This window comes from Neophocaena asiaeorientalis, unplaced genomic scaffold, assembly GCF_003031525.2.
Source record: "Neophocaena asiaeorientalis asiaeorientalis breed wild unplaced genomic scaffold, Neophocaena_asiaeorientalis_V1.1 scaffold62, whole genome shotgun sequence".
NCBI lineage: Eukaryota > Metazoa > Chordata > Mammalia > Artiodactyla > Phocoenidae > Neophocaena > Neophocaena asiaeorientalis.
In genome coordinates this window covers 1339071-1352211 of record NW_020175191.1, presented here as the reverse complement: position 1 = coordinate 1352211, position 13141 = coordinate 1339071, and the positions used below count along the sequence as shown (strand labels likewise).

The 13141-nt window shown below is 39.4% G+C and overlaps 1 protein-coding gene across 2 annotated transcripts in view; it reads left to right on the top strand.

Annotated features, from left to right (window-relative positions):
• The window catches only part of LOC112413040 (monocarboxylate transporter 1), a 34777-nt gene extending 27699 nt beyond the window's left edge, over positions 1–7078 (top strand). The window contains exons 4-5 of one of the 2 annotated variants that reach the window (XM_024764878.1): positions 2909–3775; positions 5191–7078. In XM_024764878.1, the coding sequence (XP_024620646.1) occupies positions 2909–3775; positions 5191–5468 (1145 nt within the window). In that variant the 3' untranslated portion in view covers positions 5469–7078. The remainder of the gene's footprint in view (positions 1–2908; positions 3776–5190) is intronic. The other variant, XM_024764879.1, reaches the window with a different exon arrangement.
• Positions 7079–13141: the final 6063 nt, after the last annotated feature.

Here is a 13141-nt window from a genome sequence, read left to right as displayed (position 1 = left end):
CCATTCGATCGTTGATGGGCACTTAAGTTGTTTCCATATCTTGGCTATTGTAGATAATGCTGTGATGAACATGGGTGGGTGCCGTTATCTTTTCAAATTAAGTGTTCTTTTGTATTCTTTGGGTAAATACACAGAAGCGGGATACCTGGATCATACGGTTGTACAAGTCTTAATTTTTTTAGGAATCTCCATACTGTGTTCCACAGTGGCTGTACCAGTTTATTCCCACCAACAGCGTATGAGTGTTCCCTTTTCTCCACATCCTCGCCAACAGTTGTCATTTCTTCTTTTTGGTAATAGCCATTCTGACAGGTATGAGGTGATCTCATTGTGGTTTTGATTTGCATTTCCCTAATAATTAGTGATGTTGAATATCTTTGCATGTGCCTGTTGGCCATCTGTATGTCTTCTTTGGAAAAATGTCTGTTCAACTGCTCTGCCTTTTTTTTGTTGTTTTGGCTACTCCTCACAGCATGCGGGATCTTAGATCCCTAACCAGGGATCGAACCCATGCCTCCTGCAGTGGAAGCTTTGAGTCTTAACCACTGGACTGACAGGGAAGTCCCAACTCTGCCCATTTTATAATTGGTTTTTTTGTTGTTGTTGTTGAATTGTATGAGTTCTTTTTTTGCGGTACGCAGGCCTCTCACTGCCGCGGCCTCTCCCGTCACGGAGCACAGGCTCCGGACGTGCAGGCCCAGCAGCCATGGCTCACGGGCCCAGCAGCTCCGTGGCATGTGGGGTCTTCCCAGACCGGGGCACGAACCCGTGTCCTCTGCATCGGCAGGCGGACTCTCAACCACTGCGCCACCAGGGAAGCCCCTGTATGAGTTCTTTATATATTTTGGACATTACTCCTTATCAGATACAGCATTTGCAAATGACTTCTCCCATTCAGTAGGTTCTCTTTTCATTTTATTGATCCACTTCCTTTGCTATGCAGAAGCAATTTGATGTAATCCCATTTGTTTATTTTTGCTTTGGTTTTCTTTGCCTGAGGAGGAGACATATCTAGAAATATATTGCTAAGACCATACCGCCTGCATTTTCTTCTAGGAATTTTATGGTTTCAGATCTTATATTCAAGTCTTTAATCCATTTTGAATAAATTTTTGTGTTTGGTGTGAGATAGTGGTCTAGGTTTTTTGTTTTTTGGTTTTTTTTTGGCATTGGCTCTCTGGTTTTCCCAACACCATTTACTGAGGAGACTATCCTTTCTTACTATATGTTCTTTGTTCCTCTGCTGTAAATTAATTGTGCATGTATGCATGGGTTTATTTCTGGGCTCTCAATTCTGTTCCATAGATCTATGTATCTATTTCTCTGCCACTACAATGCTGTTTTGATTATTATGGCTTTGTAGTATAGTTTGAAAGCAGGGAGTGTGCTACCTCCAGCTTTGTTCGTTTTTCTCAGGATTGCTTTGGCTATTCGGGGTCTTTTGTGGTTCCATATAAATTTTAGAATTTTTTGTTCTATTTCTGTGAATAATGTCCTTGGGATTTTGATAGGGATTATGTTGAACTTGTAGATTGCTTTAGGTAATAAGGACATTTTGACAATGTTGATCCTTCCAATCCATGAGCACAAGATATCTTTCCATTGATTTGTGTCTTCAATTTCTTTGAACAGTGTTTTATGGTTTTCAGGGTGCAAGTCTTTAACCTCCGTGGTTAAATTTATTCCTAGATATTTTATTCTTTTTCTTAGGATAAATGGGATTGTTAATTTCTGATAGCTCATTGTTAGCATATAGAAATGCAACAGATTTTGACTTATACTGCTTTTGTATGCTGCAATTTTATTGTATTTGTTTATTATTTCTAATAATTTCTTGGTGGAGTCTTCAGGGTTTTCTATACATAAAATCATGACAGTCTACAAACAGTGACAGTTTTACTTCCTTTCCAATTTGGATGCCTTTTCTTTCTTTTTCTTGCCGAATTACTCTGGCTAGCCCACATAGCCTGGCTTTAGAGCTCACACTTTAAACCGCTATACAATATTGTGTTGTACTTTCCATTACTTATATCTTTTTTTTTAAGTTTATTTTTCATTTTATTGTTTATTGAGGTATAGTTGGTTTACAGTATTAAGTTTCAGGTGTGTAGCACAGTAATTCACAATTTTTAAAGGTTATATTCCATTTATAGTTATTATAAAATATTGGCTATATTCTCTGTGTGGTACAGTAGATCCTTGTAGCTTATTTTATATATAATACTTTGTACCTCCTAATTCCCTACCACAATCTTACCCCTCACCCCCTTCCCTCTCTCCACTGTTAACCACCAATTTGTTCTCTCTGAGTCTGTTTTCTATTATATTTGCTAGTTTGTTTTATTTTTTAGATTCCACATATAATTGGTAACATACAGTATTTGCATTACTCTCTCTCTAACTTATCTTATTTCACTTAGCATAATACCCTCCAAGTCCATCCATGTTGTTTCAAATGGCAAATTTTTTTCCTTTTTTATGGCTGAGTAGTATTCCATTGGGGGGAATTTTATATATATATATAATATATATCTCCACATCTTCTTTATTCATTCTTCTGTTGGTGGACACTTAGGTTGCTTCCATATCTTGGCAACTGTAAATAATGCTGTCATGAACATTGGGTCTTTTGTAGTTCCATGTAAATTTTAGAATTTTTTGTTCTATTTCTGTGAAAAATGTCCTTGGGATTTTGATAGGGATTGCACTGAACATGTAGGTTGCTTTAGGTAATAAGGACATTTTGACAATGTTAATTCTTCAAATCCATGAGCACAGAATATCTTTCCATTTATTTATATCTTTTTGAATTATATACCTCTTAATTTCTTTGTCTGGTTAAGTAATGCCAAATATGTTTCTGACATTTATTGGAGTATGTGATTCTTTTTTCACCCCCTCTCCCCAGGTCTTGGGCTTGCCTTCAACTTGAATCCTGCTTTAACCATGATTGGCAAGTATTTCTACAAGAGGCGACCGTTGGCAAATGGACTGGCCATGGCAGGCAGTCCTGTGTTCCTCTCTACCCTGGCCCCCCTTAATCAGGCTTTCTTTGGTATCTATGGCTGGAGAGGAAGCTTCCTAATTCTTGGGGGCTTACTATTAAACTGCTGTGTGGCTGGAGCTCTGATGAGACCAATCGGGCCTAAGCCAACCACGGCAGGGAGATATAAGTCTAAAGAATCCCTTCAGGAAGCTGGAAAATCCGACGCAAAAAAGGGGGCAAGTGATGCAAATACAGATCTCATTGGAGGAAATCCGAAAAAAGAGAAAAGATCAGTCTTCCAAACACTTAATAAATTCCTGGACTTATCCCTGTTCAAGCACAGAGGCTTTTTGCTCTACCTGTCTGGAAATGTGCTCATGTTTTTTGGACTATTTACACCTTTGGTCTTTCTTAGTAATTATGGCAAGAGTCAGCATTACTCTAGTGAGAAGTCTGCCTTCCTTCTTTCCATTCTGGCTTTTGTTGACATGGTAGCCAGACCTTCTATGGGACTTGTAGCCAACACAAAGTGGATAAGACCTCGAGTTCAGTATTTTTTTGCTGCTTCTATTATTGCAAATGGAGTTTGTCATCTGGCAGCACCTTTGTCCTCTAGCTATATAGGATTCTGTGTCTATGCGGGATTCTTCGGATTTGCATTTGGGTGGCTCAGCTCAGTATTGTTTGAAACGCTGATGGACCTTGTTGGACCCCAGAGGTTCTCCAGTGCTGTGGGATTGGTGACCATTGTGGAATGCTGTCCTGTCCTGCTGGGGCCACCACTTTTAGGTATAGTATGTCTCCCTATTTCTATGGTTCTAATAACATAAAACAGAAGATTAGGAAGGTGACAGAAAGCAGAAATCAGTGAGCTGCTTGACAGTCGATCTTCGCTTCTGTACCCTCAGTGCTGACACAATGCTTGGTACAGCGTAATTGCTCAAATAATAGAACTGAATTAAAGTGAATCATCAAGCTGAAAGAGGAATAAAAAACTATTACACACTTAAGTATGTATAATAATTTTTCCTGATAAAAAAACTAACCTGTTTATTGTAGAAAAATGTATGTATAACCACCTTTAAAATACTGTTGGTGATTTCTTTTTAATTGTGGAATTTATTCAGCAGTAATATTTAAAATAATAACAATAGGTACCAGGTGAGGGCTCACAGTATACCAGGGACTCTCCTAATCTTTTTCTGTATTTTGTCATATATTACAAGTGTGTGATGTCAGACTATTATTGTTCCTGCTTTATAAATAAAGAAATAGAGGCTTCTAAAAGTGAAATAACTTGTCCAAGATCACATAGCTAGTAAGTGACAATAAAACCTGATGTATTATTCTCTTAAGAATGCTAATGGTTTACATTTTAAAATTATTATTAATACAGAATGCAACCATAATTTGGACTTCTGGATGTGAGTCATGCTTTTGAGATTATGCACTATAAAGTAAGGAAGGATACATAACAGAAGATCCACTACTGACCTGTCCACCCTTTCTCTTCCCTATATATACCCAAGGAGATTCCAAATCCTGTCGGTTTTTGCTTCCTAAATCTCTTTCTAATCTGCCCGTTTTCTCTCCATCACAACTACCACTCTTATCCAAATCTCCTATCTTCTATCAGTAGCCTTCTAACTTTACCCATATCCACTCTAGGTGTTCTTCGTCTCTTAGAACACTCCAGTTGCTTCCCACGTTCTTAGGGTGAAGATCAGATTCCCTGCTGTGGCCTACTAGGTCCTGCGTGGCCTGGCCCACCTGTGTCTCCAGCCTCATTTCCCACCACTCAGTTTGCTCTCTGCTTCTCCTCTCACACCCTGTGCTTCCTGCTATTTTGGCCTGGGAGACTGGGATTAGCTCTGTGGCCTTGGGCAAGACTACTAAACCTCTTTTGAGCAACAGATTTTTCCATTGAATATTGAGAGGATTGACTCTAGGTGGTCTCTAGGATTTTCCCAATTCAAATTTGCCAAGATGTAATTACTTTCAAGTTCCTAAAGTTAACAGACTGCGCAGGGCCATCCAAAATCAGTGTGACATTTTAAGTAAAAGATCAGATAATTATGAGCAGTTTCTTTTTAGACTAATTAGTCATCTATGGGCTCATTGAATGTATTCTTAAGCTTTATTTGGGAAAGGGCGTAACTGTCTACCCACATAATTTTTTCTTTTTTTCTTTTTGACATCTTTAGGTCGTCTCAATGACATATATGGAGACTACAAATACACATACTGGGCATGTGGTATAATCCTTATTGTCGCAGGCATCTATCTTTTCATCGGCATGGGCATCAATTACCGATTTCTTGCAAAAGAACAGAAAGCTGAGCAGCAGCAGAAAAAGGAAAGTAAAGAGGAGGAGACCAGTATAGATGTTGCTGAGAAGCCAAAAGAAGTTACCGATGCAGCAGAATCTCTGGAGCCTAAAGGCATAGAAGGAGGCCCCAAGGAGGAGGAGAGTCCAGTTTGAACCTGTGGGGCTGATGGGTAAATGGAGCAGCTCATGACCCCAAATGTTCTATTGGCCTGTGATCTACCAGTGGTGCTCAATGCAAATACTGGACATTTCTGTGGGAATCATACCAGGGGTTCATTGATGGAATTTTTGTTTCACTCCTTACCAGTAGCCTGGGCTAAAAATGTCATAGCCTTTGGGAAGGAAGTGGTTGGAAAAGAATGAGAGAAGGAAGTCGGTTTGTGTTTTTGTTTGATTAAATCTTTGCTTTTAACAGTGTCATGATAATGTGCTGTGATAATGTGATAATAATATGTGCCTTAAGTTTTAGTCTTTAGGGAGCCTTAACTTTTAAAACCATTCTGCTTAATTCATCCATTTTAAGTGTTCTGTTACAAGGAAAAATAACTAGTTTGAGGCAAATCTAAAATTTAAAATTAATCTTGCTTCATTGTTATTTGTAATAATAGTGTCAGACATTGTCACTAGAAGATTTGAAAGTTGGGGTTTTTATAAAATCCTGACTAAAATATTTTCCTAGCATCAATAGTTGCTTGGCATATGTGCCTGCTAGATATATATTTAGGAAATTTAAGGCATAAGACTTTGCAAACATCTTGGCTGTTCTAGATGCAATGTGCTCATCAGTACACCTCCTCCAGTATCTTTTCTTGGTTTGCTTATTAGAAGCCACGTGCTTGAGAGTTGACTTCATTAAATTACTATTTTTGCTCCCTTTTCCAAAGATAAATTTTGAGTGGTCATAGATCACCGCCCCTTTTGAGATCACATAGTATTCCCCCCCCACTGGAAAAATTAGTATTAAAATACACAAAACTGTGTATTTGTGCCGCCTCAGTAAATTAAACATAGACAGGCATTTCAGACAGCAGCTGAATTCAGCTTAGGTTTTTCCAAAACTTCAGTTAAACTGTGAGACTTGGAATCTTTTGTTGTTGTTTTTCCTGGAATTTTCCCCCTTTGATTCATAGTGGTTCCATTTATATCCACATCTAGCTTAGCACTGTGTGTGAGATAGTCTTTGTGTGTTCAGTTTTTTGGGTTTTTTAAAAAAATATTTGCTAATTAAAGAGACCCATAGAGATTTGGCCCACACAAACCAATAAGGATAAGATTGGGAGAGAAGTTGCTATGTTTGCTTTAATAAGTAACTTGTTTTCTTTTTCTTATAAGGCCTTAAAGAAAATTAATGTTTTGCTTAGAATTATTAGACACATTCTTACTCTTTACATAAACCTAAAGATTTTGTGACCCTTTTCACTTATCTGAAAAGTAGAGAAATGGGTTTAGTGTAAGGATAGGAAGGAGGATGGACCAGAATGAAAACTGTAAATATTTTTTCACCTAATATCTTTTAAATGGTGGCAGGAGGATAATGATAGACAGTCAATAAATTATATTCAGTGCATTTTAAAATATCATTGTAATTGACAGTGTGAAAGTATAGATATAAAACCTTCAGAGGCTGGCTTTTTAAAATAAATTTTTTTTTTAAAGAAACGTTTCTTCTTCCATGTGCTTATTTTCTTGAGGAAAATATTTTGTGTCTTCATTTTTATTATCAAGATTCAATTTGGCCCTTCCTAATGTAAATTATTCAGCTTCTGTGTGTTGGGATTTGTGTATATGGCTTATTTTGATTTTTCTCCTTACCTCTTCTTTAAGGCAACCAGGAGGGGAATTTTTTGAAACGACCTCTCTGAAAGCATTTTGAAACCAGAGCAGTTAATCTTAAGGATACAATGAAAGCTCCCCTTCTGTGCCCAAGTATCATGACAGATGGAGGAGGAATTTTAGTGGAGAAGCCTACTGTGATTGTTGGCAGGCTTGGCTCCAGTTTGGACTCTGCCATTTTCCATGGACTTAACCTCTGTGTACCTGTTTCCCCTTCTATAAAAATGAGGATCACCCTTGAGTAAAGTAATACAAGTAAAAAATGTGAGGTGGGGGGAGTAAACCTGGTGTACGAGATGATTTTTCCCCATCCCAGTTGTTAAGCTACATCCACACATAAGACCCTACTTAGTCTTTTTCCATTAGTTGAATCTTGTTAGTGAAGTGAGGGGTTTTGGTGCAGACTGACCATTTATTAGAAGGAAGTGTTCTGAAGTTGCTGTATTCTGAAGCAAAGTTTAAAAACTGGCTCAAAGCTGGACTAAACAAACCTTTTATTACCCAGTCCAACTCTGACTTTTTCCCACCGAAGATACAAGCTTAAGGGATTTATTCAAGATCAAGTTTGGTAACAGAGCCAACACTAAAACCCGATATAGGCCTACTCTGCCATCTATTCCTTGTTAACAATCAACTAATCCTCTCTGTGTTGCAGTGTTGTGTTCAACACTGGATGCATCTGGGCTCTCTGACTGGACAGTCTGTTGTCCCTTGCTCCATATGAGGACTGACTAGACTTCTTAATTTTATTTCAGTTGACACAGCTTCAGTGGCTGCTTTGGGAGAATAGAGTACCTGCCTGTCTTTGCGTTGTTCCATACTCTGTAAGTCACGGAAAACATACAGCTCTCTAAGTAGTTGTGCCCAAAGAGGCTTGGGACTGTTCAAGAGTATACTCTGAAATAGCCTCCCAATTCATATCTGGAAAATTATTTAAGAAACTGATAGGTTGGACAGTTGTAGATGATCATGATAACAAGGCCATATTATCACATTATAGTCCTCTATTGAGAACTGAAATTATCTTAAACTATTCAAAATAAATAATTTCTACAAAAATATTCAGGAAAGGATGATGCTAAACAAATTATGGAAAATTCAGGGAGGTATTTTTATCCCCGATTTAATCACATTGATGAATAATCCTCTTATTCTTGGGTTGTGTGAATTTAGTAGTTTGTGCCATAGATTATATATGTCAATATTAATCCTGTATTTTAAAAAGGAAAAAAGTTGTTAAAAGCCATTTAATATATGAGGCAATGTTTTATTATATTGAATTTCAGATTGATAAATTGGGTATTGGTTTATATGAAAAACCTCAGTGTCTGGGTTTTACACCTTCCCTAGCAAATGGTTCACAGTGTAATAAACTTAATTATCAGGCGTGTGCCCCCTGCCCCCTCCTCATGGTTGGAAAGATGAGGAAAGGTTAACAGTAAATTTCCACCTTTGCAACAACATGGCTTGTTTTAATCAGCTCAGGCACTTGAAGAAAGAGGTTAGTGATAGACTTCTGTCACTGTGAAAACTTGATAAGGAAGTGATGGCCTAAACTTGCCTGGCTTGCCCAAATGTGAGAAATTAAGCCAAACCTCCTTAGATGCTTCTAATCTGAAGCATCTAAGGAGGTTTCCAGTACATCGTTCCTGAAACGTGTTCTAGCTTTGTATCCTTTCCCCCATTTAGTCGGGCCATAGTGACAATCATTCAATTGAGAGTGAGTGGCAGAGTATCTTTCTCCTCAGCTGAACAGCACTGATTTACTTACTTTTTGCTGACTTTTACCTTGACTTGCTAGAGGAGACTGGAATAGCTAGCAAAGGAATCACAGCCTACCGGTTGCTTAACAATATAGACTGCTAGGGTTAAGCATCAGATGTTTTCTTTTGTAAGGTATTAATAATTAGTACCATCCCCCACTAGGGTTGTCATGAAGGTTAGTTGATATGTGACAGCTTGTGTTAAGTAAGGGCTTAATAAGGGTAGGCACCTGACTATTAAAAAAAAATCAAAGAAAAGTGGTACCTGGGAAAAAATTGAGCTCTTCTAATTTCCAAGGTGGGTGGAGCCTTACATGCAGAGGATAGCTCTAAGGGAGTGACTCTTAAAGATAAGACTATTAGCTAAATGATCAAAAACTGCCCTGTTGGATCAGATCCTCCGTTTAGTCTTACAAATGTAGTGGTCTTTGTTTGGAAATGAATGGAAACTAACACCTCATGAGGTTGTTGCATGTATGTCCCAGCTCTTTAAGTAAGGTGGATTTGAATCCCAAAGGCCTTGCTCTTTGTACACTGCCTCCACAAGGAAGACACCTGATTAGTAACTGATAATCTTTTCCCCTCAATATTTGTGATGATTCTTAAAGAGCAGAAATGTAACTAGTAACCAATCATGAGTCCTTTGTCCCTAGCAATGTTCTTAAAGGTAAAAGGATGGATGAAATTTTTATTTTTCTGTAGATGAAAGATGGATGAGATTTTTATTTTTCTCTATCAATAACATGACTTAAATTATAAATTATCATCAGTTGGTGGCTCAGTAAATTGGTACAACAATATTGGCAAGGCAATTTCATAATATGTGTCAAATACCATGAGTTCACATCTTTTCCCTAAGAATTCCAGACTTGGAATTTATATAAGAAAATTGTTCCTTTGAAATCATCAATTTCTTGTATCAATAACTATTGATACTATTGATCTATTGATACATAACTATGGTTATGAAGTCCTTATGATATATTCACAGCACAATGTTAAATGAAAAAAGCAGAACACAAACTACCATGGTGAGTGTGTGTGTGAGCATAATATATACATATGCACATATGCACAGGGGATAAAGGACATGCACAAATATACTAATTTTGTGAGCCTGGTAAATTTAGAGGTAACGTTTTTCTATATTTTTTCCACATTCTAAAGTTTCTTGATGTCATGGTTCCTTTTATACTAAAAGAAAATATTTAATGGAGCACATAATACTGGTTTACAGAGAAGAAAAAACAGTACCTTTGATCTAGAAGAGTTCTGGCAAGAGACACATGACTCCTAAGAAAATGAAGCTGATAATTATTACAAACAGGTTTTATTTTTCTGCTTCAAGAATTGCATCTGGTGAAAGGAAGGTGAATGAGATGGAAGTCAAGAGCACAGTGGTCTCTAGCCGTGATTTCGCTGGTGCTGGACCAAAGCTGTAGAGTGTAGAGTCCACGGGCTGCCTGTGTCAACCACCAGTGTCTCCTTCCTGAGACAGTGCTCTTGGGGACAGCATTCCTGCAGTTCCCCTTGCAGTCATCATTCAGCTGCAAGTGAATGTTTAACTCAGGAAGCCAGAGCATTCCGCACTTAACCCACGTTACAGTGTTAACGGTTGTCGAACATTATCTTACTGAGATCAGCATCAGAAAACAATACTATGATGTCACAAAAAGTAGAATTTGCTTGCCCGAGCAGCTATTTTAGTTTCTTTACTAACAGGTATTTACTGGACCCTTACTAGTTCCCCAAGCATTGCTCTAGGCTTTGAGAATCCAGTCATGAACAAAATGTCTTTCTATGCATCTTACCTTCTAGTAGGGGAAAGCAGACAGTGAACAGTAAGTTATAAGGAAAACAGCAATATTCAGAAAAGAGCAGTGGACATAAGATCAGCCTTCATTAATTCACCTAAGTAGTATTTTTTGGAGCATCATCTATGTGCCTATTTCCTAGATAGAAGGGATAACAGTGATCAGAATGCAGTTCCTGGCACCCCCAGCTCCTAGTCTAGTGGGGGAGACTGCGTAGTAAGTGCTGTGATGGGACAGCACATGGAGAAGTCTCTAACCCAATCTCAGGAGGGCCTAAAAAGGACAAAGAGTATATACTCGAGCAAGTTAATTTCTCTGAGCCTCTTTGGTAAGTGAAACATAACGGAATTATTGTGCGGATTGCGAATGTACACTGCATACAGCTGAGTGCATAGTAGGACTGAGCTCATAGTAGTTTTAAAAATTAAATAGTGTCAGTTGTCATCAACCAGAACAATAAAGAACATGCGGTGATATTTGTATAGCTCATCAGAGTGTACAAAGGCCTTTCAAGTACGTTCTCATTCACGCACAATCCTAGGGACGAGGGTATAAATGAAAAACACTGACCCTTCAGCTGGCACCACCCCTCCCCCACCCCTGCTGTCAGAAGGGTGCAAAGCAAGACTGCAGACAGCTCAGCTGCTAGAGCTAAATGTTGTACTGGGTGGAAGTTTGGAAACACGAGAATGAACGAGGTTGAATCCTGGATAATCTTGAAGGGTGAATAGAGACCAAACCAATCACTTGGATCCTGCACCAAAATAAGTAAAATGGTCCTGTCTCCAATGAATTCACAATCTGATTTACAATCCTTTTCCTTGGCTTTGGAATTCATAATGTGATTTCTTCAGTTGTGGGATTTCCTTTCCTAATATGCTTTACTGATTCCAGAATTAAAAGTTTGCATTTCCTGAGCTTACTCTGGCCAGGTCCCAAGAGGAAGTGGCCAGCAGCCATTAAGAAGCCAGGAGGGGAACTGGGCTGGGATTAAAAATCACCTGGTGTGCTGACAATCTGTATGTCTGTAATTATTAAGAGAAGGTTTATAATAATTCTTGTCATTGTGTTTTATCTTTATTTTCCTAACTCATTTTTTTCCCCTTGAGCCTAAAAGAAAAGTGCCTGGGTACTTTTGTGTCAGGCCCTATTTACATATGCTTTTCAGAATGCGAAGAACCCTTTTCCTTTTAAATCCCAAGTACTATCTTGTTTCTCAAATGCTAAGAATGAGCATAAACAGGCCTGCAGTAGATGGAGTTCTGAGCTTTGGAGGGCTCTAAACTACCTGCGTCCCAGCCTCTCCCCATTCCCACCTCCACATACCTCATCGGTTGCCCGAATGTATAGATTGAACTGCTGTACATACTGTTTCTCCTTGCAAATGCTTTTCCTTTTTCCCTGCCATAGACTTGGTTTTTAACATCCTCCCTGTCTCTTCTCACCACCTCCAATGCAGCCTCAACACTGCTTCTAAAATGATTTTCCTAGGGGCTTCCCTGGTGGCGCAGTGGTTGGGAGTCTGCCTGCCGATGCAGGGGACATGGGTTCGTGCCCCGGTCCGGGAGGATCCCACATGCCGCGGAGCGGCTGGGCCCGTGAGCCATGGCCGCTGAGCCTGCACGTCCGGAGCCTGTGCTCCGCAACGGGAGAGGCCACAACAGAGAGAGGCCCACGTACCGCAAAAAAAATAAATAAATAAATAAATAAAATGATTTTGCTAAAAAGGCCAGATTTTCAGCTGCTTTTATAACTTCAAATAAAGGCAATAAAGATAAAACTCATCTAATCACTCACTCTGCTTTAAATCCTGTAGTTTGAGGATAAAGTCCAAACTCCTTAGCCTGACCCATAGGGCCCTTCTTGATGAGCTCCCACATACCTCTGCAGTCTTCTTCTGCCAATACTCAGCCCACACCCCGCTCTCCAGCCCAGGTGAGTTTCTTTTTCTTCTTAATTAATTTATTTTATTTTTTAGCTTTGGCTGTGTTCGGTCCTCGTTGCTGCATGTGGGCTTTCTCTGGTTGCGGCGAGCGGGGGCTACTCTTTGTTGTGGTGCACGGGCTTCTCATTGCAGTGGCTTCTTGTTGCGGAGCACGGGCTCTAGGTACGCAGGCTTCAGTAGTTGTAGCATGCAGGCTCAGTAGTTGTGGCGCACGGGCTTAGTTGCTCCGCAGCACGTGGGATCCTCCCGGACCAGGGCTCGAACCCGTGCCCCCCAAATTGGCGGGCGGATTCTCAACCACTGCACCACCAGGGAAGCCCCAGGTGAATTTCTTAGTTCCTTAAGTGCAGGACCTTATTTCAGACTTCCCTGCCTTCCTACATGCTGACTTCTGCCGGGAAACCCCTCCCTCCTTTCTCCTCTGCACCAACTCCTATCCACCGTTTGAAACTTGCTTCATGTCTCCTTTTA